Raw genomic sequence first — 23,655 nt, 5'->3', positions numbered from 1 at the left:
AATACGGCAGAAAATATTTAAAATGACGGTATCTCTGTTAAAATTTCATTACTCAATAATTTTAATTTTATTACAAAGTAGAAAGTCAAAAAATATATTTTGTGTTCTCCATCTTTTATCACTAAATAGAATGTATATGTCATATTCATTTATTATGCTTAAATTTAAAATAGAGATAATTAAGCAAAATGACTTTTCGTTTATAAAATTTTATCCAAAATAATCTAAATACTATTCCTTCTAATTCTTTACACTTTTGAATTGATACACATGTTAAAAAATAAATAATTGATATACTGATTTTTTTATCATTTTATTTCTATTAATTATAATGTGGATTAGGACTGTTCAAAATCGAACCGTATCGATAAAAAAATTATTGATTTATAAATTGGGTTATTGGTTTAGTGGTTTTGATAACGGTTTTGATTTTTTTTGTTATCGAGTTATCAATTCTTAACAGTTTGATGTTTTTTTAACGGGTTAACCGATAATCCGATAGTAAATTAAATAATTATATTTATACCATTTTGTATGTAAAGTCCTCGACTTATAGTTTAATTTTCTACTTTTATTTCTGGTTGTCTCAAACACTTAGTTATTCTACAACGTAAAAGTGTTTGCTTTTAAACAAGAAGTAATTTGTGAACTCAAGTGCATGGTTTATTTGGTTTATCATCTTATTTCTAAGTGATTTTAATGTTTTTTCTTTTGTGTAAAATCTTAACGGTTAAACCGATAACGATCAAAAATCGATAAATCAATATATTAATGGTTCTATAACGGTATTGCATCTCTACAAACCGATAACCAATAAGCCAACCGATAAACTTCAGAACCGAACCGAACCGGCCAGTACACAGCCCTAATGTGGATAAATACTTACTATTTTCAAGAAGTTCTACCTTTTCCAAAATAATTAATTGAGGTATAATAGATAAAAAATTTGTCCTTTCTTAACTTGTTAAAATGGACAAATAATTAGAGATAACTAAAAATATGAACAAGTAATTACAGATAAATTAAGTAATTCATTTTTAATTAAAAATGATCCTTTGACGCTTTTCAAGTGCAAGTGAAGTGGTGCAAAAATGATTTTTTCAAGTAAATATTATAGCAAAAACTTCAAATACTGAGAGAAGCTCATATTTAATTTTGGGCTTATTTAAAGGAGATCAGAGTTGGTTCGGATTGAAAAAGTTGATCTTCAATGTATACTTTATCATATCAACAACATATATTTAAATGTATATAGACGCATATACATTTCTAATGTATAGTTATACATTATCTATACATAAGCACACACTAGTTATATAATATTGAATATTATATATACATATTAATACATTGCATATACATATGAACATTTTGTTGAAAATAATGTTTGTTGTATGGACATATATCGCTAATTCTAGGCTATTTTTTAATTAAATGGAAACTCGACTATATTTAATATAAATAAAATTATTTTATGGTATATTTATGAAATGTTCCCTTTTAAAGCAATTATTGTCTATAAACTTCTAATATCATAACTACTCCAACTCAATTTAATAAATAGAGATAATTTTTTTGTGCCTAAGTAGCTTAAACCAAATATTTACAGGTAAATATGGTCTAAAAATTTGTTTTGACAGCTAGTCATACATGATTTTCTTAAAATTAAAACATGGCAGGTTAAATTTCATTACTCTAGATTTACTTTGTTAAATGTCTGTTAATATATTCATTTTCAGTTTTAATAATTTATGGCCTTCAACTTTAATTTTTATCATGTGAATTGATTTTTCGAAAAAATTAAAGATATTTTAAATGAAAACATCATTGATGTATAATTTAGAAAATAAAATACAACCAAGTAATGCTTGAGACATAATTGACATAGTAACGCTTAAGAAATAATAATGAAACTAAAATAAATCAATTAACAATAAGTAAAGGGATACAACATTAATTCAACATATTAATTTGAGCAGACATACACAAATTAATGTCATCATATCTTAATTCAAAACATTTAATTTAATAATAAGTGTATTTTGACATACTCAAATTAATATCAACACATCTTGTTGCTGCTGAATATTTTATTTTTCGTGCCGTTTATAAACATTAATGCATAACACTGCTAAATACTTTGTTCACTATGTACCCCTAACAGTTTATAGTAGAAAGTGAGGAATACAATACTTATAAGTAACCTCTATATATTTTTCAAAATATTTATAAAATTTAGAATTAACATCAATATTGTATCTAAATAGGGTATAGGTGTGATATAGAATAATATCATAATAATTCAACTTTAAAAATTTGAAAATTATTATATTTATAACAATATACATAATAGTAATAATAATAATATAATCAATCTAAATATAAAATTCAAATTGGTGGATTGATAAAATTACTTTTAAAAATTAAGGAGTGGTATGAATTTATATAAGTAATTATATATATTCTATTTGAACTTCTATCTAACAGTGATATTTGAGCCATCCTGCACAAATTTATATTATTCACAAAAATATGAAATATTGTAAAACCTATTAAATGTTACAATGATGTTTATAAAAATCATATCATATAACAATTTTAATTTTATCAAGTAGAGTGTGATTCATACATTTTACCACTAAATAGAATGTCAATAATTTCATGCTTGATCCATCTAGTTTGCTCATAAGTACAATATTTAGAAGTATTTGGTACATTTTACATTCCAGTAATACATTTAAAATTAAATATTTTGATAAGCCATAAAATTTAAAATTCTTTGTTTTCTTATATGGTATATTTATTTCCTAGTTTTCATTTTTCCATATGTAGCTTAAAACCCAATCACTTTATCCCTGTCCATCCTTTTGTTTCTTTAGTTGTTATTTTCTTAATTTTTTGTAGCGGAAAAATTACATAAATTAATATATTTTAAAAAATAATTACTGATTTTAGCGATACTTTTTATTTATTATTATTTATAGCAATATTATAATTAATTTGTAATATGTATTAAAAGTCAATTATGTATTCAATATATTTGAATCATATGTTTTTGAAACATATTATGTTTGTTGATAAAAATTTGTACACTGTATTAAAATGTGTGATAAATGTATTATGTATCATTAAAACTTGTATTACATGTGAATAATAAATTATTTTTTTATAATATGTATTAAACTTGTATTATAAATAAATTAAAAATAATCTAATAAAAAAATATTATTAATATAAATAGTAAATATTTTTTTATTATAGTATATTTATGTAAGTTTAGCACTACAACTTGTAAAACCCTAGCCCCAGTTGAACCCGCCATCTATCCTTCCTCCACCACTCTACTAAAAAGCTTCCCTGTTCTACTCTGCCAAAAACCAGAAAAAGCGTTCGCCGAATCTGTAAAATCCAGAGACGATTTTCTTCAGTTCTTTTGAAAAGTTGTTTATCAAGATGGATTACTGCATGAACCGCTGTGAAAATGCTGCATATAGGCTCATCTCATCTTCTTCTTCCTATGTTCTTCCGTCTTCCAGAATATATTCATCAAGAAATCAGCTTTTCCCATGGTTCCCCCACTCTGCTTACAAAAAGTCCTCATTTTTGCACCTCCAATCTCGGCCATGTGTTTTCAGTAACACCCATTTGCGGAAAAGGGTGCATTCGATTGTAAATGAGCAAATCAATGATGATACTGTTCAAAAGGGGTTTCTTGGGACGGACAAATTGGGTAAAAGAACAGATATAAAGAAGATTTTGATACTGGGTGCTGGGCCAATAGTGATAGGACAAGCGTGTGAGTTTGATTATTCAGGAACTCAAGCTTGTAAGGCTCTTAGGGAAGAAGGGTATGAGGTGATATTGATTAATTCAAATCCTGCAACTATTATGACCGACCCAGAAACGGCGGACAGGACTTATATTGAGCCTATGACACCAGACCTTGTGGAGCAAGTGTTAGAGAACGAGAGGCCTGATGCCTTGTTGCCAACAATGGGTGGGCAAACTGCTCTTAATTTAGCTGTAGCATTGGCAGAGAGTGGCGTGCTTGATAAGTATGGAGTCGAGTTGATTGGGGCGAAGCTTGATGCAATTAAAAAGGCAGAGGATAGAGATTTGTTTAAGCAGGCAATGAAGAATATTGGGATAAAGACGCCACCTTCGGGCATTGGGAACACATTGGAGGAGTGTTTTGAGATAGCTAATAAAATTGGGGAGTTCCCATTGATTATTAGGCCAGCTTTTACATTGGGTGGGACTGGTGGTGGAATTGCTTATAACAGAGAGGAATTTGAGGCTATATGTAAGTCCGGGTTAGCAGCTAGTTTGACATCACAGGTTTTGGTTGAGAAGTCTTTGTTAGGTTGGAAAGAATATGAGCTTGAGGTTATGAGAGACTTGGCTGACAATGTGGTTATCATCTGTTCTATTGAAAATATTGATCCTATGGGGGTCCATACAGGGGACTCGATCACTGTGGCTCCTGCTCAGACTTTGACAGATAAAGAGTACCAACGACTTAGAGATTATTCTATTGCCATCATCAGGGAAATTGGAGTTGAATGTGGTGGTTCCAATGTGCAATTTGCTGTAAATCCAGTTGATGGTGAAGTCATGGTAATTGAAATGAACCCTAGAGTTTCAAGGTCTTCAGCTTTAGCCTCAAAAGCAACTGGCTTTCCAATAGCTAAGATGGCTGCTAAGCTATCAGTGGGATACTCCCTGGACCAGATACCTAATGATATCACAAAGAAGACTCCAGCTAGTTTTGAGCCATCCATTGATTATGTAGTTACAAAGGCAAGTAGCTTTATTTTTGATTTTATTTATCCTCTTGTATTCCAGTTTCCTTGTGTAGTATGTTTCTCTTATATGTCAATTTTCTGCTTAGAGTATTGATGAGCTCTTTCTAATGAAACAATACTAAAATATTCATTTGGTTGTCTCAATCTATCGCTGTTCAGTTATTTAGGAGTAAGAGTGACATTGTCTCTCAAAAAAGGAGTAAGAATGGTATCTGGATTCTAATAAGTTAAAAATTAGGGCCCAGCATGAAGGTGTCTATCTATGGCCTTTACACATTTTCATCTCTATAACATACTGATGTGATGATGTTACTTAAAGAATGCTATAATGTCCATTCTGTTGTCTCAGCCTTTTTGGATTCAGTTACTTAGGAGTGAGACTGGTATCTAGTTTCTAGTAAGTTAAAAAATCAAACTCCTGCATGAAGGTGTCCATTATGTCTTCGACGTACTCATCTCTATAACATGCTTGTGTGACTTGACAACAAGAAATATTCACTGCTTCTTTCCTTAGGTACAGTGTTATTTTGTCCTAGTTATGACCAATATGGCTCATATTTCAACCTGGATTTTGTAGCGACTGTGTATGATAAAAGAAACATATTCTTACCAACAGAATTGACCCCTGCCTTCTCTATCATCAGCTTGATTCCTATAACTCGTTTTTTTTTAAAAAATTATGGTAGCATTCTTTTTGCTGTGGGCAAGTCTTTTGCAAGAGTCAATGCAACGTTGCTACACTCTTGATACAATATTTCAAAATCTGGTGGTGGGATAATGTTTTAATTGACATTTTTAATAATTTCATATTCTGTAGATGATCTAAATTGTTGTTCTGTTTTTTTCCAATCGTCAATATTTATACATCTGCTGTTAGTTTTCTAAACAATGTAATGTGCAGATACCAAGGTTTGCATTTGAGAAATTCCCTGGATCTGAAGCCATACTGACAACCCAAATGAAGTCTGTTGGTGAATCCATGGCAGTAGGTCGCACATTCCAAGAATCCTTCCAAAAAGCAGTACGGTCCCTGGAATGTGGGTATTCTGGATGGGGCTGTGCACAGGTTAAGGAAATGAACTGGGATTGGGACAAGTTGAAGTATAGTCTCCGGGTTCCGAATCCTGAACGCATCCATGCCGTATATGCTGCAATGAAGAGGGGGATGAAGGTAGATGACATTCATGAGCTCAGTTACATAGACAAATGGTTCCTCACTCAGCTAAGGGAGCTTGTAGATGTGGAGCAATTCCTTCTGGCTCACAGTTTGTCTGACTTAACAAAGGATGACTTCTATGAAGTGAAAAAGAGAGGGTTTAGTGACAGGCAGATAGCTTTTGTGACGAAGTCCAGTGAGCAGGAGGTTCGGTTGAGGCGTTTGTCTCTGGGTGTGAAACCAGCATATAAACGAGTTGATACATGTGCTGCAGAATTTGAGGCTGATACACCTTATATGTATTCATCTTATGACCTAGAGTGTGAATCCGCTCCTACACAAAGGAAGAAAGTGTTAATTTTAGGTGGAGGACCAAACCGAATTGGACAGGGCATTGAATTTGATTATTGTTGCTGTCATACATCCTTTGCCCTTCAGGTTTGTGTTTCTTGACAATTGATTTGGGGTCCAATTTTTCTGCATTGCCTTTTAGTTTATACTTCTTCAGCTGCCAATACACAACTTAAATATAATCTGAAAAGAGGCACAAGTTGTGATAAGTTTGTTCCAGAAAAACTGAAATCTTCTTTGACTATAGAAGACTCCTATAGCATGGCTCTAATTAGAGATATCACACTAGTAGAATGGATTTTCATAATTACAATATTTTTTATTAAACATATTTTTAAGTAATCGAATAATTAAGTAATTAAGTGCAAGTTCTTACAAATACTGAATATAGTTATTAGTTAGTGACTAAGATAATTTATGCTCAAACTAAACACATGGATAAATTAAAACATGCTAATAGAAGAAAATGTTGCATACTCTGTAATGTACAATTTGACACAGAAATGGTTATGCACATATAATTATCATTTGTTTCGATTTTGTAGTTTTAAGTTTTCATGAGTACTTTTATTCTTAACTTCCGCACATTCTTTTACTGTTTTTTTTTTTGTTTTCTTACGTAATGCTAATAATTTTTGGTTTGTGAGATCTTAGAAAAATTATACGGACATAGAGATCAATCACATGGATTTAGGGAGTCAGAAACTACTAAAATAATTCTTTACTAATTGATGTCACAACCATTTAGTAGTAAAAGTGCATAAGGCTCTCTAGCAAGGAAAATAATATAACCACAAACTAGGAAAAGTTTCATTCCTTATCATTATGCAGTAATCTGTTGGCGTATGAAGTATTTGAAATATAATGTATTGTTCACTAGATCAAATAATGTATTGGTCTTCTCTTCTTGGTTCTCATAGTTGGCATTTTATTGTTACAAGTTGCTCCGATGTTGCTTCTCATTGTTAATTTTTTTTTTAATGCAGGACGCAGGCTATGAAACAATTATGATGAATTCCAATCCCGAGACAGTTTCTACAGATTACGACACAAGTGACCGTCTTTACTTTGAGCCTCTGACAGTTGAAGATGTTATTAATATCATTGACTTGGAAGGACCTGATGGTATCATTGTGCAGTTTGGAGGTCAAACACCATTGAAATTGGCTCTGCCTATTCAGAATTACTTGGATGAGCGAAAGCCTAAGAGCAAAAGTGGAGCTGGCTTTGTTAGCATTTGGGGTACATCACCTGACAACATTGATGCAGCTGAAGATAGGGAGAGGTTCAATGCTATCCTGAATGAACTGCAGATTGCTCAGCCAAAAGGGGGTATTGCAAAGAGCGAAAAGGACGCCCTTGCCATTGCGGCAGAAGTAGGATACCCTGTTGTCGTCCGACCATCTTATGTCTTAGGTGGCCGGGCAATGGAGATAGTTTACAACAATGAAAAATTAGTGACATACCTTGAAAATGCTGTTAAGGTAGACCCGGAGCGCCCTGTCCTCATTGACAAGTATTTAACTGATGCTGTAGAGATTGATATTGATGCACTTGCTGATTTGTATGGTAATGTGGTTATTGGTGGAATAATGGAGCACATTGAGCAGGCCGGGGTTCACTCAGGTGACTCAGCTTGCATGCTTCCAACAAAAACAGTTTCAGATTCATGCTTGGAAACTATTAGGTCGTGGACTACAAAATTAGCTAAGAGGCTAAATGTGTGTGGCCTCATGAATTGCCAATATGCCATTACTACTACTGGTGAGGTTTTCTTGCTCGAGGCTAACCCCCGTGCATCACGAACAGTTCCTTTTGTTTCCAAGGCAATTGGGCACCCGTTGGCAAAATATGCTGCTCTAGTCATGTCAGGAAAATCCCTATATGACCTAAACTTCACCAAGGAGGTTATCCCCAAACATGTATCAGTTAAAGAAGCTGTTCTTCCATTCGAGAAATTCCAAGGCTGTGATGTGCTTCTTGGTCCTGAGATGCGCAGCACTGGTGAGGTAATGGGTATCCACTATGAGTCATCAATTGCATATGCCAAAGCACAAATTGCCGCTGGACAGAAAATGCCACTTTCAGGTACTCTGTTCCTCAGTTTAAATGAATTGACAAAACCCCATCTTACTACAATTGCTCGAGCCTTCTCGGAACTTGGATTTCAAATTATTGCAACTTCCGGAACTGCACGTGTACTCGAATTAGAAGGCATGCCAGTGGAGCAAGTGCTTAAAATGCATGAAGGGCGGCCACATGCTGCTGATCTCATCGCCAATGGACAGATTCAGTTGATGGTGATCACAAGTTCAGGAGACGCCCTTGATCAGATTGATGGCCGGAAGCTGAGAAGGATGGCTCTCGCATATAAGATACCAGTGATAACAACAGTTGCAGGTGCTTTGGCCACTGCTGATGCAATTAAAAGCTTAAAATGCAACAAGATTAAAATGACAGCTCTTCAGGATTACTTTGATGACCAGAAGGTAACAGCTGAGCGCAAAAACTTTCAGTCTGCTTCATCTCTTTCATCTAGTTGAGTTGCATCTAGGTGAATCAAAATCTTCTTGGTTGCTTGTAATTTTTCGTTTTCGTTTGTTCCGATTTATGTTAGAAGTGATATTGTTGCTTTCTGGATTTGGAGAATGAACTTACTTTTCTCCAATATTATTTATTCCTGAACTCTAGCTTAAAAAATGTACTGGAACATCAAAATCTACTTGTAGATTAAAATAGGTGATGATGGTGATGATTGTTAATGCAACAATGGTTGTACTGTTTCTTACATATAATATTTCATGCTATCGGAAACAACCTGTCTATCCCACAAAGGTAGAAGTAAGGTCTACGTACATCCTATCCTTCTCAAAACCACTTTCTCAAAACCACTTGTGTGACTCACTGCGTATGTCGTAACAAACTTGTCCACATTATGACAGTTTTTTTTTGCACTGGCGTCAATTTGTCAGATTGAGGAAATTAGTTTTTGTTCAGGTACCACACAGTTGGTACTTTTTTTTTTAAATTATAATTCAAGAGAACCTAACCTAACTTTTCGATGCGATTCTAAATTCATATCAAAACCTATGATTCTGTTTTTAATAACCTAATAATCGGTTTGGGTTTGATTCGATCGATGTCAACTTATCTATTGCCTAAGGTGAACCTAACACAACTACTGTATTAAGACTTACTCTCTTGAGACTAAGCAAATGATGGATTTTTCTCTTTTATCTTTTCATCTCTCTTCATTTTCTTTATTGGTAAAATATGAATGTGACAACGGCTAGTGTGAAAGGTAGAGACAAAAAGGTAGTCATTGACTACGTTCTTTTCAACTTATTTGGCTCGAAGAAAAAAAAAGAAGTTGAATTGCCTTTCAATTCTCAGGAAGTACGTCCAGATTGAAATAAGGCAACTTTAGTACTACTTTTTAATCAACATTTATTATATCGTTAATCATTAATAATTTAGCATGATATGAAATTCGATTTACGGCACGATGGTTGCAACTTGCAACTCTAACACGCCCAGTTTAGGTTTATTTCCAATTGGGGAAATAACGTAAATGTTCCCTCCAATCATATAGTTTATCAATATGATCGATGCATACATTTACCTATACACTTTGGTTTATATGTTGTGCATATTTTTATAATTTAGATGATTTAAAGACCTGAACGGTAATTTTCCACTGAAGTTTGTAAAAATAAGGAAATTTCCTCCGGATTATGCAAAATAAATATTTTGCAACTAAATAATTTTTTTCCCTTAGGTGACATACAATTTGTAGCAGTATATATGGTCCCATAGAGTCTTAGAACTTGTACAATTGTAATCCATCTACTCATTAGATCGTGTCCACTGATCCCGCTTGTTTTTAGTCTTACATTTGAAAAGTAAATTTAACTGTTAAATAATTGGTTTAGTACGTCAACAATTTTTAAATTTATGACATTTCATTATATTTTATTTAGATATTCGAATTATAGTCTATCTTGATTGAGCATTTGAACATTAGACACTTCTACTTCAAAATTTTGTTTTTTTTTCTTGCGTATTATGTGTATAAGTTAATCACTTAAAATATGTTATATCTTTAATTAAGGCTGATGTGTATGATTAAATGATGTGACATATTTTAACTATTAACTTATCTACTAATAGGCACTTGACAATTCGCAAAAAAGTTTTTCTAAAATATAAGCTGAAAATATTTAATATGAATACTTTATCATATATATTTAATTACTCTATTAAATTTTATAATAATTTGAATATCTAAATAAAATATATTGACAAATTTAAAAAGATGATATTCGGCCAATATAATTGGCCAATTGGGTGAAGATATTTTTCTTAAATCTCAAAAGTATTTTATACTTATTTATCAAACACGGAAATAAATAAGAAAGTTACTCATTTGCCGAGATAACATTTCCTAGGAAATTAAGACAGGTAAATTTGAGTGAATGAAAATTGCTCTATAGCTACAATAAAACCATAGGATCCTCTAGCATTCCATCTTATAGGAATCTAATAATTTGTACAAGTAGACATAGAGGATAAGCACAAATGAGTATTTACAAGTTTTTTCAGTTTCAACAAATTTAATGATATTGGTCTCTGACTCTCCCCATGATATATAGTATTAATTAGGTGCACAACTAATTAGGTTGGGTTTATTGATGACAATCATAGCTATATATACAGTCAAATTTATTTTTTTTGGTCATAGCCTTTGTGTGCACTAAATGCTGCTTCTTCCTTTTCATTATGAAAGCAAATGAAATTCAAATGATCAATGCAAGATCTTCATTGAATCAAAATTCGAAATCATTTAGTATTATGTTTCTTTTATGAGGAGCTAGCTAGTAAATACTATTAATTGAGTCTGCAACCTACTCCTTCAAACTTCCATTTTACAACAATATATTCAGTGTAATCTCATAAGTATAACATCTTGACTCTCAACTCATAAGAAGTGTAATTTTTATTCAATAATCCGCGGTAGAGGAAAAGAAATTATAAGATCGGAAATCGAACCCTCACCAACAAGGTGAAAGTTAGATAATTAATCAATTAACCTATTAAAATTGCTCCGATAGTCAAAGCAAGATTGAAAGGGAAATCTTAAAAATAGCAAAATAAAACAAGTAGGAAAAATAATTGAAGCAAGAATAATAAAGTACCAAAGTAATGCCACTTCATTATGTGTTACATTCTTTTGGTTGGTCAATTTATGAGTATGAATACAATTGAGTAAAAATTAAAGTGGCAAACAGCATTAAAGTACATATCTTATTGGTAGTTCAGCAAATATAAACACAGCTAAATCATCAATGCATATATGGAAAGCTGCGTGTGTGAATTCACTTTTCTATATTACGTGTTGGAGATATGTTATATTATAATATCCACATCAGAAATATATAATAAATGTATCAAAAAATAATTTTATGCAGATGTGGATCAAGCTATTCCACTCATCTCATGTGTTTAAAATTAAATTAAAATATAATATCTACACAACAATTGTAGCTTTAACTAGACAAGCCACAAATTCAAAAATTAAAATTTAATATTTTAAACAAATATACATTGTTCGAATTTAAATTATTGAATTCTGCAGAATCAGTACTTTCTCGTGCTAGCGCATGTAGAAGACAGAGTGCTTGAAAAGGAGATGTTAAGTACAAAGGAGGGCATTCGTTTAACAGGACATTTGGCCACCAGTTCCAGGCATTTTGACCATCAATTCAGTGTTATTATTATTATGTATTTTGACCATCTTTTTCTTTTGATTTTCAGGTAAACATCTATGTTACCCATTTTTATTCATTTATTAAAGTACTTTCTCTGTATCGCAACGTATTATTGAATAATGAAATAAGGGAAAAGGGTCTGATATACCCCTCAACTTTGTTATTTAGAGCTGATATACCCCTTGTTATGAAAGTGGCTCATATATACTCCTACTTATAAACAAATGGCTCACATATACCCTTTTCCTCTAACGGAAATGAAAAAAAAGATAATTTTAAGCTAATTTTTTTTCTACAAAAATATAATCCCATATGAGTAAATTTAATCCTCGTCAAACATATTTTTTTGACTTTTTTTTTTGTTTCAATGGCTAATTTAGAATTATTATTTTGATAATCAAATTTATTTATGTTTCACTAATATTCTTGTAAAACTTATTGTAGATGACCAAATTTTTTTCTTCGAATACAAAAAATCAAATTACAATATAGACAAAAAAATAGTTTAATTTTTTTTCTTTAAACAAAGGAATGAAAGAAAAAAAATAAGAATAAGAAACTCAAATAATTATAATAAAAAAGAAGTCAAAAAATAATTTATGTATTAAAAAAATTAAAATATACCTTGAACTTTGATAGAAGAATCATATATACCCCTAAATAATTTTTTAAAAAAAATTAAAAGTAATAAATATAAATTTAAAACTAATTTTTTTAACTTCCGTTAAATGAAGGGTATATGTGAGCCATTTTGTAACGGCAGGGGTATATGTGAGCCGTTTGTATAACGGTAAGGGCATATATGAGCCACTTTCATAACGAGGGGTATATCAGCTCCAAATGACAAAGTTGAGGGGTATATCAGACCCTTTTCCCATGAAATAAAATAAGTTGACTCGAACATATCGTTAAAAAAAAAAAATCAACTACAAAATGACATTTATTTTTCTAATACATGTGCCAAACGAGCTGACCTTTTTTACTAACACCTTAACCAACCACCAATTTTAGCCTATGATCCCTTTTTCTGTCATTTTCCATTTTTAGACACGTAATGTTGTGGTGGTTAGTGTAGTAGGAAATATGAACTAATTTCCTTAATGATATCAACCTATAAAGACAACATGATATCAATATGACCTAGCTATCTTCCTAAAGTCATAATAAAAATGGAGCAACTTTACTTTTTATTTTAATGATCTTAACAACATTTAATCTTCAATACTATTAAAATTTCTAGTGCAATTAATTCTGCTCCTAACAAAACTATATAGATCAATCCTAGCTAGATTGTAATACAATATTCAGTCATTTATAATATTGAATAGAGTATTTTCTTCTTTGTTAAACTTATCAAACGCTATAACCATAGTAATTCTCCTATTCAAATAACTGACCATTTTTAAACATTTTATATTTTTTAGTAGCGTTTTAAATTTTAATTTTTTACACCGCCCTTTTTTTTATAATTCCGAAGATAAAAGTCCTTGATTGATTATCCCATAAAGTGATCAATACAAATATTTTGAAGAGGAAAAATACTTTCTATAATAGCGCTTTTCGTATTCAAAATCTAAGTTAACAGGTGGCTTAATGTAATTGCAAGATGATAAATAAGTTAGTTTCATAATGGTGAATTCCAATTTTGATGGATAAGATTTAACTTAAGCGCATTTTACTGGTCATATTATTAGAATTTTGGAAGCCAAAAGAGCCCATTTTTTCCAAGTTACGTAGAGTATTTCTAAGTTAGATTTATATAGTTTTGACTTCTCATGCCACTTCAAATCCACGAAAGTTGGAGAGTTTTTTTTTTGTCCCAATGTGCAATTTCGTTTCAATGGTTTCTTGAAGACCACTTATCAGATGTTTTTATGAAATTATCATAAAATTAGAAATTTAAAATTATTTGGGGACATATAATTTGACTAATCGAAGAAGAAATGAATAGTATTCTCTTAGAGTTAGATCTTGATGGGAATATCACAACTATTCTACCTGGTGCGGGTGCTCATATGACTCGTGATGGACGTTTAATTATTCTAACAATAATTTCTCAATATTATCCTGTGTGAAAAGATTGAATATACGCCAATCTTATTTTACCTTTACGGGATAGAAAAATTATTTTTGATAAACTATTCAAGATTACAATATAACAAAATATATGTTCGGACATCATAATATTTATCAACATAATATCACCCCCACCCCCAACCTCTCACCCCCGCCACTTGTTTCTTGGCTTATAAATATTGACTTCACTTACTCTGTTTTAAAGCACCCCTACTACTCTCTTTGCTCTGTTTTCTTAATTCCTTGCACGTACATAAAATTTTAAAACATGGAGTCCAACAATACGACGATCACCACCACAACACCGTCGTCTCCCTGCTCTGTATTGCCGCCAACTAACTCTCCATCTCCGCCGCGGGTGGTGGCCACACCTTGTGCTGCCTGTAAGATATTACGAAGGAGATGCGCGGAGAAATGTGTGTTGGCACCTTATTTTCCTCCCAGTGAACCCATTAAATTCACCATTGCTCATCGTGTTTTTGGTGCTAGCAATATTATCAAGTTTTTGCAGGTACATTTTTACACTTGTTACTCGTTACTTGATGCTGTTTTTGTTAATTAGGCCAATTTTCCCACTTATTTTGAAATTTAAGTGGATGGATTTTGTTGATGTTTGACCCAATGTTTGAAGCGTGTGATCCTTTCATTTTAAAAATTTAAATTGTAAGAGTGAGTATATTTTTATTATTTAATTGTATGCTGATATAGCCATCCTCTCGGGTATATTTCTATCTCTCTTGGATACATCTCTATACAAAATTCTTTGATTTAAAGAAACTTTTGTAATTTAAAAAGTGAGAATATATATGATGTAATTAGCACTTAACACAATATGATTTATGTAATTTTTACTAAATTTTAATATGGTGTGGTGCCCCAACTTTAATAATTATAAATTGAGAAGACTTTCTCTAATACCATGAAAAGAAATAAATTTCGGACATAATTCAATCCAAAAATTAGCTCCAGTTTAATTAAGTATACTATTTTTTCCTCTTTCTAGGGATGTGAGACTTAACACACAAACATATAAATGATTTGTTCACAGTTTAATAAATTATCTTTTCTAGAATTTAAAACTTACGAACTTAAAATTCTAACTCTCCTTTTAGGCAACATTACAAGTAAATTCTTTTGCGCCGCCTAGCTTAGCTCTGCCCCTGTATTTAATATCAATATCAGTGTATTTGTTAATTAAAATATCAAGAACAAAAAATTGGTCAAAGGCAAATATAGGAAGACATGTTTTAACATGTACCATTTAATTTATTTAATGGCCGGACCAATTAGGTGGTAGTATTTAATGTAGTATAATGCTAGAATTTGAAAAATCATATTCCTACTGTTATATAATTATTTATCCAAACTAACATCATAATTGTTGATAGTGAAGTTCTAGTGTTGCTCTTCGAATTGTAGAGGAGGGAATTGATTTTTTAAAGGCCAACATGCTTTTCAAATCATTTGGATAATATATCATAATTAGTACCAACAACAACATCTACTTTATAAATTATTGAAGAAAAAACTTTTTCCTGTTTACATCCTAATTACTATTCTTTTCCATTTTTGCTTGTGCATTGACTTGTCTTAGTTCTCCAGAAAAAGAAAAAAAAACATCATGGCTTATTGCTACCAGCTACTCATGGCTTCTTATGTCAAATAATGAAGAATCATACTCTTAATTCTCTCTCATGGTTCCATTTGTTGTACATGTAATGACTATTGTTACCGAAGAGAGCAGTAGAGTAATGATAAAGTTATTTTTGTATGAGCTATAAGTTACAAGTTTAATCAGCTAATAATACTTGCATCAGAATAGACTGTCTTAGTACATATTACATACCCATACCCTTGGGGTGCAAATGACCTTATGTGAGCACTAGATGCTTCGTTCACCAGATTGCCCTTTCTAGTTTAGTGCTTAATTGGAAATTCTGAAATCATTTCATTATTGATGTTTACGTTAGGGTAGACTAAATACAAGCTACATTACATCGTTTTAAGTTTGTGGTCCTTATCCGAAACCTATGTGAACGCGGGATGATTTGTTCTAAAATCATATATTTTTGAATTTTGATTAGGAATTGCCAGAATATCAAAGAGCAGATGCTGTAAGTAGCATGGTCTACGAGGCCAATGCTAGGATGAGGGATCCAGTGTATGGTTCTGCTGGGGCAATTTGTCAACTTCAAAAACAAGTAAATGAGCTGCAAGCACAATTAGCCAAAACACAAGCTGAACTTGTCAATATCCAATGCCAACAAGCTAATCTTATGGCCTTTGTTTACATGGAAATGGGACCATCTCCACCAACATCACCCCAACAATCTTTGGACAAGTTCATTAATAGTACTACACATGACACCATCCAAAATAACATGAGTTTCCTAGATGAAAACAATAATTATGGGACCCTCGAGACTCTTTGGACATGATTAAAAACGAAGATATACGTATATGTTCCTCAAATAACATTCGCACGTTGAGACAAATCAAGAACTTTACATTTGATGGATTCAAGTTTTCAAGTTCTTATTTACACTTTTGAAATATCTCATAGGCTATGTCAAAACTTTAGTGTTGTTTTAAATATTATGTTTTGTGTCAAGAATAATAGATGCAACGTAACAGAATTTAGTAAATCGGGGTTTATCTGCCTCTGTGTTTATATATATAGTCATGGGAGCAGATTTAACTCCCTAGAAGGTTATAATAGTGGAGGATAACAAAATTGTAATATACTATGAACGAGATCTTGTTAGATAGTTTTATAATAATGCCATGCAGTTTAATTTATGTTTAAAAGATGGATGTTTTTATATTTTTTCTTTCTTGTAAGTCCATTCCCACTTTATATTATTAATTAAAGGAAAAATGCACAAGTACCCCCTCAACCTATGCCCGAAATCTCAGAGACACACTTATACAATACTAAGGTCCTATTACCCGCTGAACTTATTTTATAAGTAATTTTCTACCCCTTTTTTAGCTTACGTGGCACTAGTTTGAAAAAAAAGTCAACCATCGTTGGGCCCACAAGATGGTGCCACGTAGGCTAAAAAGGGGTAAAAAAATTATTAATAAAATAAGTTCAGGGGTAATAGGACCTTAGTATAGTATAAATCTGTCTCTGAGATTTCGGGCATAGGTTGAGGGGCTACTTGAACATTATCCCTTAATTAAATCTAATTGCTCACCTAAAATAGCTTATATCAAACTGATTTTCTATGTGAATTCCCATTCAAAATGAAACATTGAATATTACTTTCAAGTACACAGTACCTGTCTACATTTGAAATGTTCACCTTTGTCTTTTCACTTAACCGACGATGTCATATCGTACCAATTCAAGTTGAATTTTGTAACCCTATTTTTTGAAAATAAAAAATCCCATATATATCTTTCGTGGATTCTAATTTTTTTTTTTATATAATTTTGATATAAAATATATAAATTCAAATTGAAATTTCTTAAATAATTTATAAGATAAGAAATTATTTGTGTGATGAACTTGAAGTTAGATCACTTTCATGTGACAAGAAGGGTGAATAATGTCCCTCAGTATCAACCTTGGTGAAAATTTATATGTGATAATAACCCTTTAAGCTGAATTAAAAATAATAGAAATTAACTATTACTTTTGTGTGATAACTACAAAACTGAACGATCATTGGAGAATTTTACTTGAAAAGTTTTTAATAATATCATCAATATTATTTTTAAGGGAGTAATTACGTTTTTTTTATATTTTATAAATACACAAATATTACTATATACATGTTTAAGTTTATAAAAATTTCATGGGGATTCTAACTATAATAAATATAAAATAATTGGAGAGAACAATCAAATAATAACAGATATCTAATTTGATGATTTCTCAACCAACGAATGCTAAACAATCAATCCATAAGTTACATGCCTTCAATACTATACAGTAAATACATTACATAAGTATTGACAAAATTTTAAATAGATAGACCATAGAAAGTAATTATTTTTTTATAATACGAATGAAATATGAAAAATTCCTACATTACTAACTCAATCTTAAATGAAAATTAAAAAATCCAATAGACGTCAAATTCAAGAAAAAGAAAAACCGCCAGTTCTGTCGGATTCCTAGCTAAACACTTGCTCCCTCCATTCGATAGTGTTTGTCATAATTTTTATTTTTAGAATCAAATTATAAAAATTTTGATTAATATTTTAAGATTATTTTTTAATCATATTAATATGTAAAAAATTGTAATTTATAGTACTTTTCATATAGTTTTAGAATATCTAATTTATTTGTTTAATATATCGAATTAATGTGATCTAATTTACCTTTGAAAATTAGTTAAATTGACTTTCGATAAACGCAACATGACAAACAATTCCGGACGGAGGGAGTATAAAGTTCTGGCAGCCAGATACAATTCTTCTTCTACTATTTATTTTGATATTCGACTAAATATGAAGTCTGAATTAAATAAATTTTCAAAATTTGTGAATTAAAATTATAAATATAATATATTTTATTAAAAGTAATTAATATTAAAATATTTAAAACTAAATTATATTTAAGATGAAATATGATTTTTAAAAAATATAACACACAAATTGAAACACGAATGAACGGTCTTTGTACAGTTTTGGAGGTATCTTAGTAGGGACAAGAAAGGAGAAAGATTTAGTTGTCAACCCCAAATCGAGATTGCACGTTCCCTTGTCCTACTTTTTCTTGTTTCTTTTTGAGTTTAATCATGGCTTATGTTTCCTTTAAACGCGTATTAACATTATCTCTGTTCTTTTTTCTTGAAATGAGTGGATGATAATACTGAATATATTAGTAGATACTCATGTGCTTATACAGAAACTAATTGTCAAATTGCATATCAACCTATTTTAATTGATTAATTAATGAAATTTCCTACTTTGATTAGTAAGTGCTTATCTGTGAGTACTGTAAGTAGAAACAAGTCATTTGAATTATAATCAGAATGTTTATATCTAATCAAGCTATTTAGTTAACTTTATTAACTAAAGTGTGAATGCATGTCAATTAGTCATGGCTTAACATATTATCAATCTCTTAAATTAGTTGTAAATTTTATTCTGACTCTTAAATTATGATTGATGATAAAGTATTCTAACTAAATATTTTTATTCTATTTTTGAGAACTTTTTTTACGCGTATTTTCAAAAGTCTATTGATATCAGGTTAACCAAATAAATACGTCTTTTTCCTTTGAATCATACATGTCTTAACTCAATGATACTATTTTATTTTTAATCACATGAGTGGCTGCAGGGGGCTGCTATCTGCTATCACTTCAATGAAATTATTAAATCTTTTAATGATCTTCATCATGCAGCGTGTTGGCAATATATCTCTTTTAATTATGTATGTGTATAATGTCTCTTCCGAATACAAATGTACATGCACAGTCTAGAGAAAATAACAAAAATGATTCATTATATTTGGACATAAAAGCTCGATTTAAAGTAGTCCCTTAACTATATTGAATAGCTGGATCATTTTCAAATAATTAAGAAATTTTGTTGGCTAGATAATAGATTATTGAAATTAGTTGGCAGAAAATGACGAAAAAGGAATTTACGGGGTCACTTTTGAAAATGTATATTTTGCCATTTCTACTATTTTTTTCTTTAAAAAAATAAAATTTCTTATTGACTTCTACAGTTCTACCTCCTGTTGTGTCTAGTGCAACTTTTGTGTTGCAATTTCTACCATTTGAGGGAATTTTCTCAATGTTTGGTTAAATTTTTAGCCTTGACTATATTTAATTTCCTCACATCTAATAGATATTGTAAAATTATTTAACGGTAATCAGAAGTACTAAAGGATCACAAATGATGAAAAGTATAGTTAAACGATTACATCAAATCTATCCCCCAAACGTAAGATTTTGTTTTCAGTCATTTTCTGATATCTTTTTAGATTTTGCAGCTTAGATCACAACATTGCCACTATGTAAAACCGACATGAGTTAATTGTAAGTTGACTATCTGCCGTGTATACTCCAAAATAAATTTAAGTTTGATATCACAGACACTAAAAATCTGATCATACTTCTTGTCTACGTGAATTCGCCAGGATTATGATACAATGATTGAGATTTTCTTTTATCTTTGATTAAAATTTAAAATTATAAAATTAAAAAAAATATGAAAACGTCATTTCAAAAATGAATCATGCGCATACAAAATATACTGCAATAGATAAATGAATTTATTGGACTTTCCGTGAACGTCTTTTTCCTTCGGTGGCCATCTTTTAGCTTTATTTGTCTCTTCTATCCGTCGACATTTTTTTACCTTTTACTTTTAGGTTTTGACCACTTAAAAAAAGTGTTTGGATGATGCATTATTACATCATCAAAATGACACAAATGGCTTTTCATACTGCTCGTGCAATCACATAAAGAAATATTTCTTTTTTTTTTAATGTTATCTTTATAGGGACAATCCTTTCTGTCATGCCTTTTTATGTTAATTTATATAAAAATTAGTCGCTCATATACGCATAAATATATATCATCTATGATTACCGATAAGGATTTCTGATAGAGTCGTAAGTACCCTTCATCCTTAATCAAGAAGTCTCGAGTTCGAGCCTCCTTTGATACGGAATTGCTTTTGTTAGGAGCGCTTTATCCCAATGTAGAACTTATCAATGCGAATTTGAATTTAATTGGACTCTAATGTGAATACTGAACACCAGATGGAAAACCAAAAAAAATAAATCATCTATGCTTTATGATGGATTAATTAATAAAGCGAACTTTGACAAAAGAGCATTTGAGCATGTTTTGAGAGATGCAGTAAAAATTATTTTTTTCAAAAGAATATGTATAGATGAAAAAAAATACTAACATATAGATTGTATTAACGTTCACGGCGTGCATTCTTCCACTATAAGCTCATTGTTGGCTCTGAGAGGTAAAAATTAAAGATTCATAATAAGTTCGGAGAGGCAAAAATTAAAGACTACTAGTGCAAAATAGAGATAATTGTGGGAATATATAACTAGAGGTGGGCATAAATATCGAAAAACCGAAATATATAACCCTATAAATCTCTAGCAGTTTATTGTCGGGTTAGATTATTATGGGCTTCTGTCAATGATTCATTTTGGGTCTTTTATTGGTCCAGTAACCAGTTCATTGGGTATAGCAAGACCACAGACTGTTCGCCCAAAGATATGTTTCACCAATTGGCCCATAAACTGGCAACCTGTTCAATGCTACAAGAAATTTAATGGAAAAATTACATAAATTGATACATTTTAATAAATAATTATTGATTTTAACAATACTTTTTATTTGTTACCATTTATAGCAATACTATGTTAAATCTGATATGTATTAAAAGTAAATTATGTATGTGTTATTTGTAGTTTTGATGATTTGACAAACTTAGGGACCTCATAAAGGTACCGGGTTTTCTACTTGAGTATTGCAGGTGTCTTGTTTGAAGTATTGCAGATGAAACAAACCCAGGGACCTAGTAGAGGTACCAGGCTCTCTTGAGAGTGAGCCAGTCGACTGCCAGCTGGAGATAGTACAGAAAGTAGGTGCACACTTCCCGATGGCGTCAGAAAGTGTGACCTTTCCAACCAATGGCAAGATGTTTAGGAAAGGGACTTGTCAATACAAAAGACACTTTCCTAAACACTTTTTGGTAGTTTTTGCAACTTGATAAACACTTTTCAAGAACTCTTGCAAAGGCTAACAAAAAGGCAAAAGGCAGAATCATTCCTCGAACAACAGCAACATCTGGAGCTTTTCGTCTAGTTGTTTTAGGAATTTATTCTCTTGTTCTTAAATTGTAAACCACTCCTAAATCTATAAAGGAATTGGTGTGTTGAGTTAAAAGTCTAGGTTGTCCAGGTGGGATTGCTTAGTGGGTAGATTGTTTTTCTACTTTGGCTTGTTGAGCAATAGAGGTCTATTGCTTAACGGTAAGATTGATAACTCTTTCTTACATTTGGTGTAATCGTGTTTCGCTTTTGCTTTTGAAGATTAGTGAAAACGATTGAAAATCCTGTGAGACAGGTCGTGGTTTTACTCCCTTAAGCAAGGAGGTTTCCACGTAAAATCATTGTGTTGATTTTACTGCATTCAACTTTCTGGTAATTTTCTGAGTTGAAGTAAGGGACCTGGTCCATTACTTGTTAAGTGAAAGCTTACATTCTATCAAGTGGTATCAGAGCAGGCACTACCTATTTGGTTAACACCAAGGAAGTGATTTTGTTCTAAGAATGGCAGCTCCACTTAACCTCGAAGAAGGTCAGTCATCACACAGACCTCCTCGTTTCAATGGACACTTCTACAGTTGGTGGAAAGTTAGAATGCATGACTATCTCATGGCTGAAGATAGCGAGTTATGGGATATTATATTAGATGGACCCTTTGTTCCCATGATGGAAGAAAAAGATGGAGAAAAGACCATTACTGTTCCAAAGCCCAGGCAGAAATATGATGAAGCTGACAGGAAAAAGATTGAAAAGGGTTTCAGAGCTAAAACTCTTCTGGTCTGTGGGATAGGACCTGATGAGTACAACAGAGTGTCAGCCTGTGAGTCTGCTAAAGAGATTTGGGATAGCTTGTTGACGGCTCATGAAGGAACTGAACAAGTCAAAGAATCCAAGATTGACATGCTCACTTCACGATATGAAAACTTCAAAATGAAGGAAGGTGAAACAATACATGAGATGTTCACCAAGTTCTCTTCCATTACAAATGAGCTGAAAAGTCTGGGTGAACCCATAAGCATGACCAAACAAGTCAGAAAAGTGCTTCGAATTCTTCCAAAGTCTTGGGAGAGCAAAGTTGATGCCATTACAGAAGCCAAGGACTTGAAAGTGCTGACCATGGATGCGTTGATTGGAAATCTTAAAACACATGAGATGAATCGAAGCTATGATTTGTCAAAAAAGGAAGTCAAGAAGGACAAGTCTCTGATGTTAAAGTATAAATCAGAAGAAGATTCAAGTGATGATGATGATATGGCATATCTCATCAGTAGATTCCAAAAGGTTGTGAGAAAAAACAAAATGTATAAAAAGGGAACTAATGGGACTCGAAATACTGCTCAAGGTGATACTTGCTACAAGTGTGGAAAATCTGGGCACTTCATCAGAGAGTGTCCTTTGCTCAAGACTGAAAACAAGGAACATCAAAAGCACAGGGGTGACAAAGAAAACAGAAGGGACCTGGTACTTGGAAACAGAGATCGTAAAGCTGCTGCTGATATGGTTGTAAAAAGGGCTCTTGCTGCATGGGGGGATTCTTCAAGTGATTCAGAAGATCCTGATGAGTCAAAAGATGTGTCTATGGTTGCTGTGCATGAGGAGGAAACTGTCTTCAATGAAATGTTTGCTCTCATGGCACACACAGAAAATGAAGAAGAGAACAATCAGGTAACTCTTCTTGACATGAAAATTGACTTGGACAAATATTCTCTTAAGAAATTAAGAACCTTGTCA

General features: G+C 31.7%; 2 protein-coding genes across 2 annotated transcripts; both read left to right on the top strand.

Annotated features, from left to right (window-relative positions):
- The first annotated feature begins 3,272 nt into the window (after nucleotides 1-3,272).
- Nucleotides 3,273-9,102, top strand: LOC107023036 (carbamoyl-phosphate synthase large chain, chloroplastic). Its single transcript, XM_015223591.2, has 3 exons — nucleotides 3,273-4,800; nucleotides 5,707-6,399; nucleotides 7,299-9,102. Exons 1-3 carry the CDS (start codon nucleotides 3,454-3,456, stop codon nucleotides 8,853-8,855), a joined length of 3,597 nt encoding a protein of 1,198 aa, XP_015079077.1. The 5' UTR covers nucleotides 3,273-3,453; the 3' UTR covers nucleotides 8,856-9,102.
- A 5,218-nt stretch (nucleotides 9,103-14,320) lies between these two features.
- Nucleotides 14,321-16,964, top strand: LOC107023037 (LOB domain-containing protein 1-like). The gene is made up of 2 exons (XM_015223592.2): nucleotides 14,321-14,667; nucleotides 16,241-16,964. The coding sequence occupies exons 1-2, from the start codon at nucleotides 14,425-14,427 to the stop codon at nucleotides 16,592-16,594; spliced, it is 597 nt and encodes a 198-aa protein (XP_015079078.1). The 5' UTR covers nucleotides 14,321-14,424; the 3' UTR covers nucleotides 16,595-16,964.
- The last annotated feature ends 6,691 nt before the right edge of the window (nucleotides 16,965-23,655 follow it).

This window comes from Solanum pennellii, chromosome 6 (assembly GCF_001406875.1).
Source record: "Solanum pennellii chromosome 6, SPENNV200".
Classification (NCBI taxonomy): domain Eukaryota; kingdom Viridiplantae; phylum Streptophyta; class Magnoliopsida; order Solanales; family Solanaceae; genus Solanum; species Solanum pennellii.
This window is presented reverse-complemented; position numbering and strand designations above follow the sequence as displayed.